General features: G+C 33.2%; 1 protein-coding gene across 1 annotated transcript in view; it reads right to left on the bottom strand.

The window, feature by feature from the left end:
- LOC126898716 (homeobox protein Meis1-like) overlaps positions 1 to 22862 on the bottom strand; it is a gene marked incomplete in the record, with an annotated part of 51369 nt that overhangs the window by 7743 nt on the left and 20764 nt on the right. The window contains 3 exon segments of the mRNA XM_050673017.1: positions 7874 to 7950; positions 13530 to 13693; positions 16944 to 17132. Coding sequence (XP_050528974.1) covers positions 7874 to 7950; positions 13530 to 13693; positions 16944 to 17132 — 430 coding nt within the window.

The following is a 22862-nucleotide window of genomic DNA, read 5'->3' as shown; positions in this document are numbered from 1 at the left end:
ATATATGCATTACAAGGAACATGAAAAACAATTTTTAAAAAACATTCAACAGATTATAACGTATATTGTTGTTGGCTGTATGGTAATAGCCATTTTTTATTAAATATAACCGGTTTGTCCGTTGCTTGAAAGGATTATACATAAGCGGTCAGAGTGGCTTCGACGGCCATTATACCCAAGTAGATAAAGTAGTGAGGAGGTATACGAGACGAGATGCCAACAGAAAAAGATAGTAATCGTCGCGGGACGCACACACACGCACTATACTCGAACACACGTGTAGACGGGCCGCCGCCGCCGCATTCTAATGGACGACAAACGGAAAAAGTACTATAATATAATACAACACAATGCTTGGGTGCAAACGAGACTCTGCTAATTTGCATATGCCGACAATTGGCTCGGTGCACACAATTTATACAACGCTGTACCATTTGCAATTATAGTATTTTATTTCGCGATAATTGCTAATCTTTTTCATTTCGCGTTGGACGGCTCGTACACTAGCAAATCTCTATTCTACTTCACTCGGAGGCACATAATAGTAGTGACGATAATAACCATAATAACGCGTTTCAAAGTGCATCCAAAACAACGGCTAATCGCATTTTAGAAATAATAAATACACACCGGTAATACTATTCAACAGACTGAGAGAATAGAAATGAGAATTCTTGCGAGGAGACGTTCTTCATTGAATTAGACGGGTATCGTATTGCTATCAACTTTGCATAATATGCACGAGAAAAGGGGCTAGGCTACGCATTAACGACAAAATAACACAGTATCATTCCATGCAATAACGTGCGGTTCTTATACTAACCAATTACCAGGCTTGTCGGACTATTCCCGTCGGGAATTACGAATTCAAAACATGTAATATAAGCATACGTATAATCACGCTTCGGTGCTGTAATTTCATCAACACCACGCCAGTAGAAATGGATAATACAAAAGCAACCTTGCAAATGTACTTGGATTTAAAAAGAAAAACAAATTACTCTACTTTTCAATTCAAACAACAATGATGCTCGTACTGTATTTAATTATCGAAGGAGCGGCCAATTTTTCTTTTAAAATTATTTAAAAAAAAGTAATAACAATAAACGACCATGAAAATTTCACGGGCTTGCTTGAGTGTGAATATAACATACGGGATCTAACACATAAATAACATAAGACGGAGAACGCATAGCGGCAGGGAAGGGTTTCCCAGGGGACCGTCTCGGCGTTATTCATCGATGCAAACACCTCCATATACTCATGGATACAAGCGCACTCTTTCGTCGTGTAGGATGTATGGGTTTTGTGTAGAAGACATGCCTAAGCCCTAGGAGATTTTCCACATCAGTTGAACACGTACCATATACAGCTAACGCTAAGACAGGGGAATCGTCATTAAATCCTGAGATGTAGCGTTCACAGAGGCGTGAAATGATGGCGGAATGTAATGGAAAATCGAAAGATGCTTAGACGACTGGGACAAGAGCGTAATTCATATAAAACAAAAAGTTTGCCACTATAACGAAGAATACATTTATGAAGGACGATAACTATGGTTAGTCGTGGAATACTTTTCGCCGACGTTGTGCGGTGGTCAATCTAATTCTCAGGGTCGGAGATGACGGTCATAAGAGATAACACCCCGCGAGGCGGGCCATACAATAATTTATGTATAGAGGGATTTAGATTCCGGGCCATTAAACGAAGCAGAGATGTACACGGTAGATATATATATTCGTATGTGTGGTAGACGGACAGGGAAATGTTGACGGGACGGAAAGGCCGGCCGGCTATAGGAAAAATATAGAGGGCTGCCATTTGGGAGATAAGCGCTGCCGTCCTCGGTCCACGAGCGCCGGGGAAATAAAGGGTAACTAATGGCCCGTGACCGACCGGATCTCAATGCATGGTCACGAGTTGGGTTGATATTAGACAAAAGTTGTAGTTTTCCAACATTTTTAACAAGAACGTTTGCGCGGGTTCTCCTCGAGAGAAAATCGGTTAAGCAAATGTATAAATGCGATGAGAAGAGCGCCAGCGAAGGAGTGTGAAGATTGTAAAGCTTGGCGAGGGATGGACGGCAAAGGGATGGAAAAGACACCGTATTTTGCTGCCAAGCATATATCACTTCAGACAGTAGCAATTTCGCTTATCAGCACCAAACAATCCCCTCTCCGTCTTGAGTGATATATTGTACTCGATTTCCATTTTCTCGCACTCACGCGTTTTCTTATTCTTCTATTTTCACGGAGTTTTTATTTTTCCTATCGTCACTGTCACCGACACTACTTCACGTTGTAGTCCTCTGGGAAAACGTTACGCGGCCAAATAACACAGCTTGGAAACTTACCAATATGTTTTTTTTTTTAAGTATTCCGAAAATAATAATGTCGAATGGAAAAATAATATAAAATCCGACGATCTTGCAGCAAATCACCGCATAATCCCTGCGTTCTCCCTTAATGAGGGGCGCGAAAGCAATAACAATGCCAACGTAGCATTACGTTCGGACGAGAGGAGTCGACGCAGATCAACACGGAGACCATGGGGCTTTACTAGTAAGACAGAGGGAATACACGGGAAGAAAGAGATTTACGGCAGCGTCACAAAAAGGGATTCTTGACGTTCATTAGGGAGCTGTAGAGACTATTAGAGTACGTTAGTGTCACGTCCCTGAGGAACCATTTAGATATCTATATGAGTTACCTTTTGCTCATAGAGTAGCACTAGTCCAAGAAATTAGTGGTTCAGCTAAACTTATAAAAAACGTCTATGAGTAAAGAAAATAAATAGATCTTTACAATAGAAGACGTTTTTTTTCAACGTTGTAACTCAATTTCCTTTTAAAGAAAAACTATGGTAAAAAAAATATTTTTTAATTTTTAATATCATTACTATTTTAATTAATCTTTTATTCCTTATAAGGGTGTCAATTTTATTTTTTTCAATTAGAAACATGTATATGTATATGCTTGTAAAATAAAAAATAATTTAGTTTAAAAAATGACTGGTATATAAATGTATATTAGAGGTGAGGCTCCAATATGACAAAGTTTATTATAAGACTTTTTTGGACCACTGCACCTTTCCTCCCGACTTAACATAATCATGTTAATAAATTTTGAATTGATAGTCCAAAAGTTATCCACCAGTTATTTTTGTAATTAAATCATTTTTAAGTTCATGAGCTATTTAAATACGTAAGTTACCATTTAAAAAAATATAGTTGTCACTACTATAAGGTAAAAGGGTTGATTTAAAAAGTTAATAAATAACTGATAAATCAAGAAATTTATACAACTAAAAATAAATTTGTAACATAATTATTACTTTAAGAGACATTAAGTGGCTATCTTTAAACAAATCACCATATATATATATATTATATTTTTTTGAGTATTATTTATTTTGGAAGTTATTATTATTTTAAAATGTTTACTAGAGGTGGGTTATGTTATTTTATTAATATAAATTTCTTTGTCGCGCAACTCCTCCCGCCTTGCTATAAAAATATTCATATCTCCCGTGAACTACTGGTTCAAAATATTATGAACCAGTTATATTTTTAATTGGATAATTTTTCTATTATGAGATTTAGTTAGATATGTATATTGTCATTAAAAAAAAAAAAATTAGTTTAAACCCTTATAATAGATAGAGGATACACCTAAAAAATATCAAACTATATCTAATATCTAAAATATATAACTTAAAAATTAATAAATAAATAATATTAAAAAATAACTAATAAATTTTTATTTTAAATTGTTATTATTTTAGGAAAAATTTAGAGGCGAACGTTTAACCAATCACTTGTATATTATTATTTTTGAAATAAAAAATCACTAAGCGAAAAGTATGTGAAGCTGTTAACCGCTATAAAATATATTCAGAACACTGTGCATTGAGCAGTAAAAAAATAAAAATAAACGGAATTGTGGCCACCACTAAAGTTGACCGGCAATCGACCACATTTACATTTGGATCTAAAAGAGGGTTGTAAAGAATAATAATATTGGCAATTGCCGATACTCTGCAATAAGCTATTCGTTCGTTCATAGCCCATTGTCGATTCCTTTTTATATTTCCCTCTTCCAGTAAGTAGCCTTTGCACCCGGATACGAAATCCGGATGTATTCTCTATCCCTCTTTGCTCAGGAATGCACGCCGTAAACAATTTCCTTTCTAAATCCCAGCGAACAAATAATATGGCAAAGAACTCACAGTGTTATTTGTATTTCTCCCCTTGGACGTATTCGTTCTCTAAAAATCCTGGCGATATATAAATCATTTTCGGCTATAACAATACAGACAAGACATTTTTCGTCTGAAAATGGCCACAATATTTTGCATCACACATTAAATAACGATTTTATTTAACATAAATAGGACAGCAAAAATAAAAAAAATTATAAACATAACACTCCATTATTACCATACACACTCCACTACAATATTGTACGAGCATAGCAACTAGATTTAAGTGATTCGTACATGGAGATATGATGAAATTAAGATTTGTAGTACAGAACTGTTTTCAAGGCAATTACTTAAAGAGGAAGTGAATTACTCGGAGTGGGTACTAATTTCAACAATGGTCAATTTCATAATAACCATCCGGTAGACTAAGCGTTGGGTATCAACAGGAGAGAACATTAATTAGTAATTAGATCTGTGTATAAATAATATTAGGGAGTTTCTCTTCAGTTGAGTATGCCATTAAGCAGAGCAACAGACGCAGATCACTGTACGACGTTATTATTTCTACACCCATTCTGTAGTAATGTTTCTATCTCCATTTGTACACTGCATAAGAAGTATATATGTATATATTTACAATACGGAATCAAAATTATATCTATATATATTTATAGACTTGGCAGTGAACCAGAGACATCGACGTTGCACTGAACGTCGTTTTATTATGCATATTTTTGTATAAAACACAGTGACGCATTTGTCTTAGATTTTCCGGTACATTGCACGTAAAGAGAAACTAAGGCAAAACACCCGCTGAAAAAAAAAAAAAAAAACGATACCACCCTCATTGTGCATAAAATATAATATGCATAAAAAAATAATACATCTCATCGAGCACACATATGAATCATATTCCATATTGCGCACATGCGTTTTATCCTTAGAGCTGTCAAAATTTTACATATTTTGATTGTATGCTTGATGAGTTCAATATATAAAATAAATCGAGAAAAAAATGTCAATTTGAATTTCAAAAAATGCTTAAAAAACATTCTTAATAAAACTTTACTAAGCAACAAATGAACCTTGTTATTGTGTACACCTCTTACAGTTTTTATTTGTTTGTTTTTCTCAATGTTACATGAATAGTTGTTTTCGGAATAAGGTAATTTTCTATCGTCTTGTCATGACGTCCCTAAGTGATAAAACGAAACGACACCATTTTCGTCGTTTCTTTTTTTCCACTCGTTTTCAACACATAAAAGTTTTTTATAGGTAGGTAGTTTGTAGTTAACTTTTACATTATTATTGTTAAAAAGCAACAGGTGCTTGTATCCCAAGTGTTAATTTTTGGTTTATAAAACAACTTATAGTTATTACTCTTATTGCCTGAGTTTTAAGTTATACTTTTTCAAAAGAACATAAATCTTCATATTAAAAAAAAAAAGAATAAAGTCACTTCTCATTATTCATAAATTTTCATTCTTCCAAAAAGTCATTTCCATCGTTTCCCGTCTAAATGATACCCTACCTCGATTAAATATTTATACTATATACCTTTTACTTATTGTACCATCTTCTATCTCAATATAATAACATCATCTTACCATTATTTTCTACCGTGGTCTTATTATATTATACCTCCTGCATTTTCCATTTTTATTTTTCCTTCTTTTTTTTTTAATAACATTTTTTCATCTTACAATTTATTTGCTCGAATAAGTGATGGCAGAGAATGAAAGCTATCCAGAGTGGGCGAGGGAGAAAACCGAGAAGTTTTTCCTTCCATTTTCCCGGCTGAGTTGAAATTGCGGGCCACAGTAGACGATAAATTACACGGGCCAGCCGTGCACTATCGAGAAAGCTACCCGGGTGACATTTCTGTTGAAGATATACATCTCTGGGCAAAAGAGATTTTCTCTCGTTTGCCCGCTCTTTCAGAAAAATAACGTTTTCCTTATATATATATATATATTATATATAGACCGTACCTTATTCTGCTCCGGGAAAATACTGTAATTAAACCTCAGTGATAAGAAAAAAGAATATATAACTTTATATGAACTTCTAAAAAGGAAATAAAAAAACTTTTTAACGTTACGTTTAAGACTACACAAAAAATATAATTTACAATTGACGCAAATGATAATTATAATAAAAGTTTGATAAGTTCCAAATACTAAATAAATAACAAGCTTAAGACGATCATTTTCAATATTTTATAATAATTCTGAACAAATTTTAATTTATTATTTACAAATAGAGAATTGTTTTTATTTGCTGTAAACAACTCAAATGTTAAAAATATTGATTGATTTATAACGAATAAAACTGTGGATGATCAATTTTTTACGGAAGATAAATGTTTTGTATTGGTGTTAAAGATTTTTTTTACTAAAACATAATTTTCAGGTTATGTGCCCGTATAAACTTGTCGCATCATACATTATCAACTATATACTTTAGGGTAAACTTCTATAACAGCTTTGGGAATCCGGTCGTTTGGCGGTGACTAGTGGGTCCAAGGGTTCGAATGTTTCAAATAAAAAAACTCGATACTGTCATCATCATTTGCACTATACCGTCACCTCTTACACTATTCTACGGTGCAGTTCTCGCGGGACTCTGGTAGATTCTGGGACAAGTAAAACGATAGGAGGGAAACGATGAGAAAATATGTGAGGGCGAAGTTATTATCACCCTACTCACACGGAAAAAAAACAAGTAAGCGTAAAAAATGAGAATGCTGTACCCTATACGAAGCGCCGAGGGTACATTGTAAAAAATTGGTTATACTAGTAGATAGCCGAGGTGTTTAGTTCCCATGGGATGTAGCTACAGTCAGCAAAAGCAATAGTAAAAACTCAAGACAAAGTATCATAAGCGAATCATCAACATAATGTACATGGGTTATTTTTCTTGTACTTCTCGATTTACTACTGACCATACAAAACCATCACTATAATACAATTGTTAAGCACCACAGTATGCATCAAATAATTGCGATTTTACCGCTCTGCAATTCATTTTTTTATATTGTCAGAGAAATGGTTATCCGTTTTAAGAGAGTAATTACACAATATACACCGTGAATCCACCTACTTCTTAAAAATAATACAAATCACACCTGCCCAATGAACCTGACAGACATGTATATAAGACACACTTTACATTTAATATATATTTTTATAATTCCATTATTAAGACAGACGTTAAAATGTGTACCTAAATACAAAAATGTATAATTCTATTAAAAGGTATATAATTGTATTATAGAGATGGAAGTTGTTTTCAATAGACATAGTGCCGAGTCATTCCTAAGAAGACTGAAACGGTCTTTACCCACACGTATTCCGTCCCGTCTGTCTTCGTATGGCGATAAAAAAACTTAGTACAAATGAACTGCATATCTGGCAGGTAGACATCGAAGTAATATCACCAGAGGCCCTGGTATAATTATATAGACCACATAATAATTATGGGGTAGAAAAAGTGAATTTAAAATACCCGATGGCACGTGTGTAAAACTAAAGAATATAAAACGGTAACGTAAGCGTAATTTAACGTGAGTACTTAAAAGAAAATGTATAAAATAAATGATTTATCATTCAAATATGAAGTTAAAATAAAAAAGCAATAAGTTAATAACAATACAAAGTTGTTTACTCACCAATTGTTGACCTGTAATATCGTTAGCCCGGTGTCTTGGGCCAATTGTTTTTTCTGGTCTTCCGATGGGTATGGGTGCTGTAAAATAAAAAAAGAAAATTTTTAACGTACAAGTATTTAACAATTAATTTTATATTTAAAATCAATAAACATTTTATAATATATTCACTAAAATTTAACCAATACAAATAATAAACAAAAAAAATATTTGCCGGAATAAAGTTTTTCAAAAGAGTACCAGTTTTAAGAATCTATGATAAATCATTACACTACACATTTAATCTTCAATAAATAACAGTAATTGGAGTATACGAGGCGTTTTTTTAATCCCGGTAAGTAGGCGTGTGCGGTATCGCCTCCCCCAGATCACGTGTATCGTCACGTATTTCACATCCCGATATCATGATCCTACCAAGATGATGTTCTGGTCGCGTGTCAGAAACATGTCAATTATACACCATGGCATATCATGCACGCCTCAATTACAAGAAATTTTCATATAATAGCTGATAGTACAGCACCGAAAATCACGAGTCACTTAAAAAAAAATTATTGAGAACTTTTACATTTATTATTTTTTCGTACTTCAGTCATTATATGTAATTGAACTTCTAAAAAGGGTGTGTCAACGAGCTAAGCGATAATGACCTCCAGAAGAAAAGGCGTTTCCGAAGTTAACGATAAAAAGGCGGTTGCATCAAACTTACTAAGGAGAAATAAAACATGTTCTGTATGTCAACTGTACAGAAGTAGCTTGTTGGGAATATTCGTAACATTAGAGTGAAAAAAAATCAAAATCAAAATCAAAATGTAAAAGTCGAATCGTAAAACGATAATCTTTTCCCACCTTAAAGCGTCAAAAGTAAATAGCAAATACTGTAAAAGAAGAGAAACTATGGTCATAATACATATAAAAAAATAGTTTCTGTTTCGAGAAACATAAAAAGAGGAATATCAATATCTATAAAATAGTTTTTTGATATACAAGCATATAATAAAATACTTCCTGTTATTCAAACTATAATAATAGGTTGTATAGCCCAATATAGAAGTAACGAAAATCGGTTATTGGTTACCCCTTGCCTATAAGAATATTATCAGTTCCCTCAACGATATTATTTTTATAGTTTTTATATTGGATCCCCTCTATTCGTATATACTATGCCGCTTTTACCCCAGCTTACAGATTTTTGACTATATTGCTTTCAACGATCCCATAACCTTCTACCATATCTCAATTATGAGGAAACCTTTTTGGCCGGGAAACGACATTAAAATAATTGGAAATCTACCCAAAACTACGTGAACTTTCATCCTACAAGAATCGCTGTCAAAACCACTGAAAGAATATTTTAAAAAGTTGTACACTTTATAATGTTTGTAAAAGTTAACACTATTTTTAAAAACTTTTACTGCACTTAAAAGGTACTGCAGAGATCTACACGAAAATATTGTTAATTTTATCCTTAGCCATTAACCATAATTAAAAATATAATTGAGTTAAGTAAAATTTTTCAAGGTTTTTTTGAAATGAATTTCATAAATGATATCGGCAGTTTGAAAAGTCGTTCAGTCATGACTGAAAAGCCATTATGTTATATTCCTTAACTCCGTTTCCGTATTCCTTATACAAAAAAACCTCAAGTTTGATTTAAAATTTAGTATGCGAAAATGTAAATCCTAATGCCACACATTTTCCATTTGCTTGTAAATTCTATTGGAAAAGTTTTTAATGGCATGAGAGGTTTTCAGATGCAAAATGTGTTTTCAAACAGAAATCGATTGGAAAATTAGATCCGATAAAAATATAAAAAAAACCCACAAAGCATTTATTTAATTTGCCACAGGGAGCAAGGTAAAGACTACCACCGATAAAGATTAAACGCGAGCGGAATACTTAAATAGAAAGCAAAATGCCGAATCGTCTGCTGACTCGAAAATACCGCCGATGAATGTTTAATGCCATAACAGTCTCCTGGGAATCCAAAGCCTTAGGGCAGCGCACGTCAGATGTATATTATCTTAGATCGTCCTCGTAATTTCGATAAAACAATGTCGTTTAGTACTAATAAATGTGAAGTTTATATTACTAAAATCAATATATTGCACGGACATCATCGTTTAAATAGGTTTATTAATAGGCAACACAAGAAATATCTGTGAAAATTGTTGGCGTTTTTGTCTCGTAGGGTACATTATGGAAAATGTCGGTGGTTTTATGGCAGAGCAGTTTAGATGGAAATTGTATGACCATACAAATGGTTTACAAATAACAGATAGCTTTCTCTATGGACCATTCTGTCACCCTCTTTAAGTTCTATATCTCAGAGGACAATGCGCCACAAAAATGGAAAGTGGCTTTTTAAAGTATGATTTCCTATTTCAGTATTCACGTTTGGATGTCCCCTACATAATATGTAAAGACGAAACTACCCTTTATGCAATCTAGAATAGCGAAAGATAGTTAAATTACACCAGCAGGACCTTTTTATTTTTAGAATTGACTACGTCGAAGTGAAGATCAACTTTCAAACATGTTTAATAAATTTATTATTTAGCATAGGTGTATATTTTTAGTAAGTGTAATTTAATTTACTTGTTTTGCATTATACACAAATATTATTTGTTCACATTGCACGACTTTGTTATTTTTAATAATGTCAAGTTGTGTTACTCAAATATATGGAAAATTTATGAAACACTTTAAAATTTTTTTAATTTTAAATGTCTCATGTCATTTGTTATTTGTCGTAAAACTTAATAGTTAGTAAACTGTTAAATAATCTATTTGTAAAGAATTGTTTTCGATAAAAAAAAAAAAAGGAACATTATTAATTACACCATAATAAAACTATCATAAAAAATGAACATACTTCGGTGATACGATCGGGCATGAATACTAATTAAAGCTATAAAAAAATCACTTTTCATCATTCCAGCAGGTTCGAAAGTTTTCAAGATCTATTCCGCTAAACTTTAAACACGCCCAGTTTTTGTATATATTTGTTATTCAAAGGTCGTTATAAAATTATATTAAATGGCATAAGGTAGTTGTGAATTATGAATACGTCTCATTAAAATTAGTATATAAATAAAACTGTCAATGTTTGATAGTATTTTTAAAAAAAAGTGTACTGAATAAATAAAGAAAGTTTTTAGAAACTAAAGTAAAACATTTTTGTAATAATATCAATTGATAAGAATAAAATTGTAGTTCAATAAAATAAATCAAATAATAAAACAATTCGAATCACATTTAATGTGATATGCATTTCACCGGTAGTAACACGGACCATTACTCTAACGGGTTGTTTACTCAACCTATTATTAGAGTAATAAAAATCCCATTGAAGAGTAAAAGGAAGGAAAATAGCAGTCGTATACGACGGCAGTTACACCTTCCGCATATGCGGAAGGTGTGTAATGGGGTAGTACAACGGTAGTTATATTACAGAAAAACCCATCGTGGGGGAAATCATCTCATAAAAATAGCGATTAAGAATTGAACTGATGTATACTCAGAGATTTCGATTGTAAAAACGCATTTAAATTTAATTAATAGTAACTGTATTGTACGAAATGTTTACAGGTTTATAAAGATAGAAAATGAGCAATGGATTTTTTTTTATCAAATGGAAATAAAATGATGTCTACACCTAAAAGTTGTAACTTTTAACAAAACAACTATAGCTGTTAGATCTAGAGAGGGAAATTTTTATAAATACATTATATTATAGTATTGTGTACATACAAAGTAATAGTAAAAGTCTGTGAGGAATTTTTCAATCTAAAAGCGTTAGAAAAAAAAGAAAACTTTTAGACGAAGCGAAATAGTGTGGCTGAAAAAAAAAATATATATATACATAGTTCATGTAGCCATTAATCTTCTTTTACAGTGGCGGGTGTAGAAGCCTGTCTGCTGTCGTATCGCTTGCTACAGTAACGTAGCAAGCAATAAATTACTCCCGCTACCCTCAAAGTCCGTACTACCAAACCCTACACCCCGTATTACAGTTGCTCGCAGTCACTACCAGAAATAAATTATTTGGCGGGGTAGTAAGAGACCAGAAAAAATACATGAGGAAGAAGGGTGGCGGCACTTGGATAACATTTCTCAAATGTTATATATCTCTGAAATACAGTCTCGAATTAAATTGATTAAATAGAAATTAAGAAATGTCTGATTGTAAATCTAGAATTCATTTAACAAGACATAACCTTGACCAAATTTTGTATTACGATAAAAAAAAGTAGAGTCAAGTTTAAATATCAATTACATTTGATGAGAATTAATTAATGAATTTGCCTTAAAAGACCACCTAGAAAATAATCTATACCAATATTTACACTACAATTATTGATTAAGAGAGTAGAATAATTGTAATCAAAAACAGAGACCGTACTCATAAAAGAATAAATTGAATTAGTCGCAGTGGCCTTCAATCGTCCAAGACCCCCCAGGGTTCTTAACATAAAACAATTATCAAATACGATTAAATCCGATAAAAATTGGCGAATCTAACAATACGAATTAAACGATAAATGCATGAAAATCAAACAAAATCAATTTTGCATTATAGAAAGTTAATCATTATACTTATATAGTTAAAAAAAGAATGAGAATTGTTTAAAATCAAAACATTCAATGATATAATAATAACATAGAAAACAATATGAAGTAATACTTATTAATGGCTGCCAAGTTTGTTCGCCCCGACGGTGTTGGTTAGTTTATCCAGACAACAAGTCCCCGCGTACTACCCCCCTTTTATTATCCACATTTTACCCCAAACTCTAATCGCCTGGTTGTAATTAAAAACACTGGTGTCCCGGTTGCCGGGACGACCGCGCCCAGTTTACCGGCTGTGCCCGGTTTTCGTAGTATGTTGCTACAGGCAACCGAATGCTGAGTTCAGAGGGGTGGAAAGCGACAGGGGAAGGCAACGGTGTTTTCCATGTGGTAGTGGTAGAGCGGAAAGAGGTGGCCCACCAGATCCACCCATTTTCGACCAGCTATACAGAACCGGCAAAGAACTCTTCGCTTACATATACCCATTTATCCTTTTTGGAAAAAGTATTTTACGGTCGGGTTTAAAATTTACATAAAAGTTAAACTACAAAAGGGGAAAGGATTACAGACGATGGAATGCAAAATGAAACACGAATAAAGCTCCACCCACAGTCCTCTATAGGATATCAGGTGCAGAAGAATTTTTAATATCCGCATCAGAGTTGCAAGTTGTAACCAGTGTGTAATTTTAATTGCCATCGCTGTCGTATCGAGGGGAGGAAACGCAGCAATGCCACAGCTGCAGTAATTAAAAACTTGTGTAATTTACGCGAGTGGAATGCTGCAGCAAAATTAAACATTCCGGAGAAGATAATTCGTTAGCAGTAACATTAGAAAACTGCACGACAACCGGAACAAACTGTCAAATGTTGAAGATATTGCGAAATGCAAAATGTATCAGATTGAAAGACATATATACCAAGTGAAATTATTCAAATGATAAGACTTTCTATTAAGAGACTTTTGGAGCACAACAAGTGATAGGGTTATATCGGTATTGCTGTTGATTACAACTAGAACTTATAACTATAGATCTATAATTTTGGTCAAGTAGCTTGCAATTTTAATATAAAGTTTATGTACTCACGGTTAAATGTTGGAAGAGCCACGCTCTTAAAATATTGGTGGCAACTTTTGGGAAAATGCCTCGTTTTTTTTGAGATGACCCAGACTTTTTCCCACTACCATCGCCGTCATCCATGTCATCGCCGTCACCACTCCCAATAGAGTCACCAGTTTGGCTAGCATCGCCTAAATTAACAAAAACAAATTTTCTAACTACATGATTATATTTCGAAAATATATGTATCAAATCATATATACATATATATGTATGTAAAAAATATAGAAATATTTAAAAATATAATAAAATTAATGATCGACAGGTAAAAAAGAGTAACAATAATAAGAAAATTAATAAATATCAAAGTTTTTTTTTTTTAATTTTCACGCGTCAAAAAATCATTTTTATAAAATAGAATTTTTTTAACTTAAGTATAAATAAATAATCAAATTTAACAAAGTCAATGTTTTTTTTAGTAAATAAAATCAATCAAATTTAAGAATAATATTCTTAAATAAGTTTTAATTAGAACATATTATGTTTAAATTTAAATAAAGTAAATTGGTGGATCATCTATCAACAAGCCATATAATATCGATAGTAAGTTCATTCGGTTGAATTCATTTATTTTGTGTCAAAATTATATTTTAATATAATTACAAATTTAATAGAAACTAAAAGTTCAATTTTCGTTTAAAGCAAAACTAAATAGCATTTACACAAAACCATGTTGTAGGTCTATTTATGATTGTTGGGGGTGTTGCTATTCATACAATGCGTCATATTTATAAGTTCGATACAATCATTTGATAAACACCCATCAATCACCTCATTGAGTTATGTATTTATTTAGATAACCAAACGTGCACCCTCTTGGTAAAATCGTGTATGTGTGTAATTATTATTGATAAAAATCACAGGCCTATGAAAGATATGCAGAATCGAAAAAAAAAATCTGCACATTTATCTCCAAATAATTAATGTAATAAGGTAGGGGCTAAGATCTGTCGTTTATCTAGTAATTATATGGAAGGGTAGAAAAATTTCATTTAAATATAATTATATGGAACAGTGAGGGTAAAAGGACACAAGAGTTTGCGTGCTTTGATTGGATTACACGAGGGATGACCCGCGCACACATTATAAACATGACCGGAAGGGTAATCCATGGGTGATAGAGCAAAAGGGTCCATCACACCCTCACATTAACTTTTTAAATAAATGTTATGCTAAACTCTCGTGTTATCATTATCATAATATATAAGAATTAAACAGATCAGAACTAAACACACATATATATATTCAAACATTTTTTTAAAACATCAACAACCATACATATATGAATAAAATATACTTGACATGTCTGTATTGAGTTATATATTCATTAATTCTTATGAAAAATGAATAATCATTGTCTGCTTTCAAAACAAAATAAGCATAATAATTATCTTTCAATTAAACAGGTATATTTGATATAATCAATGCAAGTTATAGATTGATTTTATACATGTAGTCTTTTCATTATTTACATTAACAATTATACATTTTATGGAAATCATTATGATAATAATGGCCGTCGAGATAAATAGCACTACACCGGTAATAAGAATATAAATATTATAATGGGCGGCACCATTAGCATATACGTATAGTTCGAAGCCACAAACGAGTTTCTCAGGAACTCGTTTGCGAGGTGCTCATCAAGGCAGCCATTGATGCACCAGACAGGTAATCACCATTATATGGTATCAAAACAACAAAAAAAAGAAATAGTAATCATCCCGTGGAAGTAATGTGAAATAAAACATTAGAAACTAATTAAATGAAAGATTACAGATGTCTATAACTAGTAGATTAATTTTTAATTAAAAAATTTTACTTTTATTTATTAAAAATATAAGAACTCATTGTTTATTAAATTTAATCTGAAGTATGAGATTTTTTTTTAGTATAGGTAACCCATAGATAAGTGACGCAGAGCGAAATATCTGTCCTACATTACACGGATGTTCGCATGTCATTGACAGGTTACGGTCCCCGTAGGCAAGGAAATGAAATTCCGAGGTTTTCATTTCCTTTCCAACCACTGGTGTGCATGCTCTTGACATTTTAGAAAACCACCCCTTCAAAAAAGACTCCCCGAGTCTGTCGAACCAGTATTGAGTAGGGGTTCGCAGGTTGTCACTGGCAGACCTTTAAAAATAATGTCCTGTGGTATGGTCAAAATCTCATATTCAAATGAAGTACATAAAAAAAAAAAATCAAAATATTCGAAAATACATATGAGAAAATTTTAATAATTAGTTTTTAGTCAAATATTTTTTTAGATTAGGCCGAGTATTTATTTTATTACTTAGAGATTATATAGCATAACACCATAATAATTGGCTCCCACGGGAGAAGTACGTCGAAGAGGAGTTTTCTGTTCCTGCATGACCAGCTCGGTGATTTATCCTGTACTCTGGATTACTCCCAACGGGATATATTACTGTCAACCATAGTTTTCTATACCATCCCTTCTCACATTAGTAATGAGAACCACAACTTGATATCATTATATTAATTAGATATGGTTACTGTAAGATGCTATACTACAATGTGGTTGAAAATATGACAACGAACATTTTAAAATAGAACCAACGTGTTTCTCGATTCAACGTAAAGGTATAAGGTAAAAGGAGAACGCCTGCAACCAGGAAATGTAAAAAAGTAAAAGGGATATATCGGAGGGTGAAGCGACAGGGGTTGATTGATGGGCAGGTCCTGTCGAGCGAACCGCCCGACATCGCCAGCCACCCCCTCACCTTTTTGTTGTCGCATCCAATCCGCAACCCATCAATCAGCGCGCGTGCCTGACAGTCTGCCTGGACTGTTAGGCGCCGCGCCGTCAGGGTAAAAAGCGTAGGGGAAATAGCAGTGACGGAACGCGCCGTCGCCACTAGAATTTTCCACCCAGCTCGCTTGCGTTGCTACGGGTAACACCGTGACCTGATATCAACTCAAGCACAAGCAACTAGGAAAACCACCACTCCTCCCTTACTTTCCCCGACCATTACATACCACCGCCGCCGGTTTGGCTGGTTTCCCGGCAAAACACCCTCACAAATTTCCACCGTTACTCACTACCTGCCACCCTAGCTGACTTGACAGGTTCCACTACCCTTGCGTCAATCGACGTAAGAACTTTCCTGACTGGTCGTATTTTTCATGTAGTACAGTGTCTCCCCCTTTTACACTAGTATTGCATTTTTTTAATGAAATAAGGTATCTTCTTTATGTCACGCACCAATCAATGGAATAGAATTTTACTTAAAAATCCTTGGTATTTATATGTTTTCGAAAATTCTTTTCACATAGTTGTAACTTTTACTCTTTTTTCTCTTTCGTTCACTTACAAATTTAATTTTGTTTATAGTTATATGAATAGTAAATACTTACAGGAATTGTAATCAGGACCAGGACTCCCTGCAGATCCTCCACCACCTAGGAATACAGACTGGTAGAATAGACCTCCGGCTGCTGCCGCTGCGGCCAATTGTGCTCTTTTAGCAGCTTCACCTGCGGATCCACCACCCATTCCGGACCAGTCACCAGCTCCTGGTCCTCCAACACGTCGACCCCACTTGCCTGAAAATAAAACCACCCATGATTTTATTATGTGTTCTTTACAAGCCAGTAAAATAAAAACATAAGCAAGAGAGAAAACATTATATTTTTTTATAGACCACGAGAAAAGTGATGATAATTAATAGTGACTTTGTCGAGTACTGGCAGCAACATTGAACTGTTTTCCAACTCGACGATAAAACAATAAACTTATTTTTTTCCTACAAAGAAGGTCCGAAGGAACGGATCGCTCGATTTTTATGCGTTCAAAAAATATTCCCATAAATCTCGAACAAGGCAGGTTAAAATAAACGTTGAAAATAATTTAATGTTCCTTATTGAATGTAGTTTCTAAGAAAGAATAATATTAATATTATTTTGTTTTTAATGCTTGGGGCATTAAAACGTAAAACTATTATAATAACAACGATTATAATGATAATCGTCATTATAATGTCTGCTGCAGTCGAACGCAACTATAAGGCGGCCTCAGTGCACGACTCAGGTGAAAGACATCGAAGCAATGATGACGGGCTGCCGCCACCGCGTCAATCAACGTCACAATGTCCAACTCTGTATAGGCACCTCTCTTTCTCTCCGTACACATTTAGATATAAGGCGGCTGTCCATCAAACAGATGACCTATGACTCTTGCAGTGTCGAGATGGTGGGGCATTGCATTAGCATAGGACGGCATGCATAGGATAATATAACAACGATACGCACGCCCGCTACAATCGCCATTTCTACGAAGTGCCAGAGTCACGACCCGTACATAACTTACATTATGATTCTTACTGCACTGTCAATATCTTAAAGTGCCGGTGGAAGAACACAACAACGCGAGATAGCAGCGATGTGTAAACAAATGTGTGTAGATAAAAATATTACTGTTGCACACTGCGTTACAACTAATTAATTGCCGACAGTATCATCTCAAATCTGAAGTAGGTTCGCGTGGAAAAATAACTTGCAACATAAATTCTATTAGCGCACTGTGCATGATTATAGTAATGCGCGCGCAGTCATAGATAAAAATAATGCAATTACAGTTTAAATGCCGGAAGTACGGGTTGTCACCGAAATCGGTGTCTTCCGGCACATAGTTTTACACAACATACATTTCTACAACCACCATTTTTTTCATATATTGTATTCTTTTGTACTAAATCATAACCGTATCCAAGGTATGAGAGAAGTCATAACCGAATTATAATAGTTAAACTCAATGATTATGAAATAACTATGCGATATTCTTTTATGAAAAGGTACCAGCAATTTTCGACGGATAAAGCTGCACGTCCTGTAATTATTCAGTCATAAAACTGTCGCCGCTACTCTTTAACGGAATCATCCACCGGTATAACAAACACGATAATCTGGTTTACTGTTTCTTTTTTGCGGTGATACACATTTTAATTTACTCGATGCAGTTTTTTTTTGTTTTTCAAAGAAATCGTAGGTGAAGAAATACGTACACAAGTCGTTCGTGTATTCACTGCTGATAGTCTGTTATTAAATAGTTGACAATTAGATTATACAGCTGTGGCGGATAACAGCGTTGTTGTAAAAGACGTAATTGTATACAATTACCAGAGGTGATTTTCAACATTATACTCAATTGATGTAAGAGGCGTCTCCCTACACCTTCATAAGTTCCATAAAATTAAATCTCATCTAAACAAATAAAACTCGCTAAACTGTTATCTAATATATACCACACGCTGATGTATTATATGATTGATAACATATCATAATTTTATTAGCTGTAAACATTATTTATGTGCGATTGATCAAAATCACCGCCCATTGATGCATATCTAGGCTACCGGTTTTTATTATTTTGTATAAAATGTCAAAAGATTGCTTTAGTTTCTGAATATAATTTATCATCAACGTCCATCCTTAACGCAAGTGTGTAAAGCACAGTTTAACGACGACGACTAGGTTTTTTTTTTAACTACTTACTGTGGTAACCGAAAGGTTCAAATATCAAAACGTGTTAAGGAATGTGACGTACGTTTTTTAATTACTGTGTGGATATTAATTTCTTGGTAGCTGGAGAACACCGAAATATAGGTGTGGATAAGATGAAAATTTCTATAATTACATACGCGTATACGAAAAAAAAAAAGTAGCCAAATCAATTAACATTTTAATGAAAATATACTACCACGATGATCGGCAGCTGATGGATAGCAGCTAACCGTTCGACACGGTATGCATACGATGGGCGTGACATACGAGAAGCACGGACAGCGATTAAAATGTATTAATGAAATAAGAAATTACAATTAAGTAATAACATTATTTATGTCAAAACCACTTGCTAAAATGTGTAAACAAAAAAACAAAAATTCCCTCGAAAACTACGATTGAGTACGATAGTGACGTGCAGTCACGCTATGTGTTACTCCGTTACTTGGGTGGATATCATTTGATGAGCTCGTTCGGTTACAGTTTTCTCCATACTTAGTGGAAAAAAAAACGGGTACCCACCAACAATATCGTTCTAATGGATTAATACAATACCCAAATATCACCCTTCGAGCGTCGTCTTATGTCTATAAACAATAAAAATTGATTTTTTTTTTTTTATATACTACTTCAGAAACCACTGGAGTCCATTAGTAAAATTGTTTTTTACCTATATTGCATCAGTGTTCTAGCTTATAGTGCTAGTAAACGACTAAAAATCAATTGATCTATGTTAACGTTACCAGATACAATGTCTTCAACAAAACCTGACATTCACGAATGTACTCGTTAAGGATATTTGCTCAATAGTTTATCAGATGACAATAAACTTGTTGAATTAGATTTAAATAAAATACTTATTCTTAACAATGAACAATGATATTCGTTCTTACCCAGATCTGAAACAGACAAACAACAAATGATATTAGTACTTGTATTAATTATTACAATAAGATATAAAGTGGGCAGCGATAAAGAGGCAGCTCAAAAACATATTATTTGAACACGAAATTATTCACAATTATATGAATATTATCAACGTGTGTAATGTATAAATGATATCATTAATTCACGGAACTACAATTTTGCATAATATACTAGTAACTACAATAATACATTTAGTATACAAAACTGTAACCATCCATACGATTTATATATTAATGTATGTATCCTTTTTAAATGAAGTAAAAATAAAGTCATGTTATGTGGTATTTTTTAAAATCGTATTATAATGCGGTGGTTGCTACAGTATTATTCCGTGCCGCCTAATATATGTATATTTTGTCGGTACACATGAAACCGGTTTCGCGGTTTACAATATAAATTCCCTCTCAGCCGTATTTTTTAAAAATAATATATATAAATTCTTCTTCTCTCTCTCTCCGAAAGTAAAACGTGTGTATACAGTCCATATAGCAACTATACCTATGAGTTTTTTAACAAAAAAAAAAAAACGTGTACAAGAATAACACACACACATACGTTTATAAATATATATATATATATATATATAATTTATTTTTTGTAGTACAAAAAAAAAATACAGAAAAGAAAAACGTTTCGTTTTTCCTTCTCCGTTTAAACATTATATTAAATAGAGATGGAATAATTTCATCTCTTTTTAACATATTTTCTACTGCATATGTTTTTAAAGAAGGAACGTACAAATATATATACATATACATCTATATATATATATATATATTTTAAACGTATTTCGTACCACCTGCTGTTCCCTAAGTCTCTGGCAGACGTCTTTAACATATGTGGTAAAGCCGAGGCCGCGGTTCCCGCCGCCACTCTTCTCCTCATTATTCTTGCACACCAGCACACAAATAATGTTTATATATATATATATATATATATATATGGATCCCTAACTATATATGTATGAAAGAATTTTGCATGTGTTTGCTAAACAAACATATTTTATCTTTTCAATGTATTTATACTCCAAACATATAATAAAATCAACAAATTTGCCTTTAAAGTTAATTTTGATTATAGGATGTTTCACCAGCCTGACATTGAATAGCAATATATTTCTTATGATAAACTTTTGCAGACAACCGACCACTCTTTGATAGAAGGAATCATGTTTTTATCTTTATTAACCAAAAACGTACAAAAATTAAAAACCTGTATAATTAGATTTATAATTTTTTAATTGTCAATTTTGAACTACATAAATTTAATTTACATTGTACATTTAATGAACGTGTTTTTTTTTTTTATGAACGAATCTTCAAACGTTTTGTAAACATTGGGCTATGAAAAATGTATGTTCGGAAACTTGTGAAGATGGCATTAGTAACGTGAGAAAATCCCACCATTATTTTACTGTTATTAATGGTGTAGAAAAAAAAAAAAACGTAAAAAGAACATTTGTAAATTATTAAAACACGAGCAAATAATGTATTACATAAAATAAGGCATCACTGTACAAATAAGTTATGCGAACGCGAGCATAAATTCAATCAAAAAATACGTTTATTTCAAAGCGATGATTTGCCATTTACCTAACTATAAAATTGATGTAATAAAATTTTAATTTACGGACCTAATCGATTCGCTCAAAAACATTATATTCGTTTTTAATGACAGGCTAAAAAATGTGAAGTCTTCCCGAGGGTGTTGTCTATACAACTGTAACCAACGCCATAACAATAATACGTCGCGATAAACGGGGTTTATCGAAACAGCCATACATAAAAATCAAAAACGCGGTGTTTTATTTTTTTATTTTATAATAATGGGTATTTAAAAGAAGGCAACACTTGTGTGCCCTACTTTTAGTACAACACAAATCAGGCGGCCGCTAAATTTTTATTACCACCGAGGTCAGACCATTTATTTTTACGAGCGGGTGACGGCCGCTCATAAAAATAAAACCCATTCCACGTTACATATTGACGTTGAACTACATTGTATAAGAAACTCGCGTCACAGTGTACTTGTGGTCGGCGTTCGGTAATTCGCGCAAAAGAAAACGGCTCACAGAGAGAACTTCTAATTGTCCACGTACAACGAGAGCCCGGAGAGAAATGGACTAGCATTAGATTTAATAATATTATGTAATCCAATACTGACGGAGAAAACCGATATACTTAAATAAAAGTACATGCGAGTCGACTGTAAACCGATAGGCTGGGTATCTGCCTAATATTAAAACCAACATATTATCAGTAAAATTATACAGAGCTAATATTGTTATAAAAATGTAATGGAAAACTAAGTTAACATCGCCGTGTTGGGTTACCGGCCACGCGATGCGCAAACAACCAGAGACCGAGACACCCATGTGCTTTTTAATTACTCTCCAAGGGCAAAACGGACGCGTTGTAATGCTAAACTTTAATTAATCGTATTGTAAACGGGATTTTTGCGTTATTGGCCTAATGTTCAAACGTCGAAGATTCCCAGAGGACAGCGATATTCATGTGGCGTGTGACCAATTCGTCACACATGTGTGCAGTACATTGTGCTGTTATACGTACTTCTAGAAAAGAAAAAAAAAAGAATACAAAAAAAAAAAAAAACGTTAAGGTGTACCTCATGTAGGTATTTTCCTATTATCTAGATATTTTCTATGGATATATAATGAGAATGTGTGAAAAATTATTATTTCATACGGAAAAATCGTATTCTATAGAAAATATATATTTTCCTACATTTTTTCGTTTTTTTTTTTTTTTTAACCGTTCGCATGTGAGCTTGATCCATGTGTGAAACTCTTAATTTGTCACGCCAGTATATCGAATATTACAAATAAAA

The sequence above is a fragment of the Daktulosphaira vitifoliae genome, unplaced genomic scaffold, assembly GCF_025091365.1.
Source record: "Daktulosphaira vitifoliae isolate Bord-2020 unplaced genomic scaffold, ASM2509136v1 Scaffold_2, whole genome shotgun sequence".
Classification (NCBI taxonomy): Eukaryota; Metazoa; Arthropoda; class Insecta; order Hemiptera; family Phylloxeridae; genus Daktulosphaira; species Daktulosphaira vitifoliae.
The sequence above is the reverse complement of the archived record's forward strand: the minus strand, read 5'-3'. Positions and strand labels throughout refer to the sequence as shown.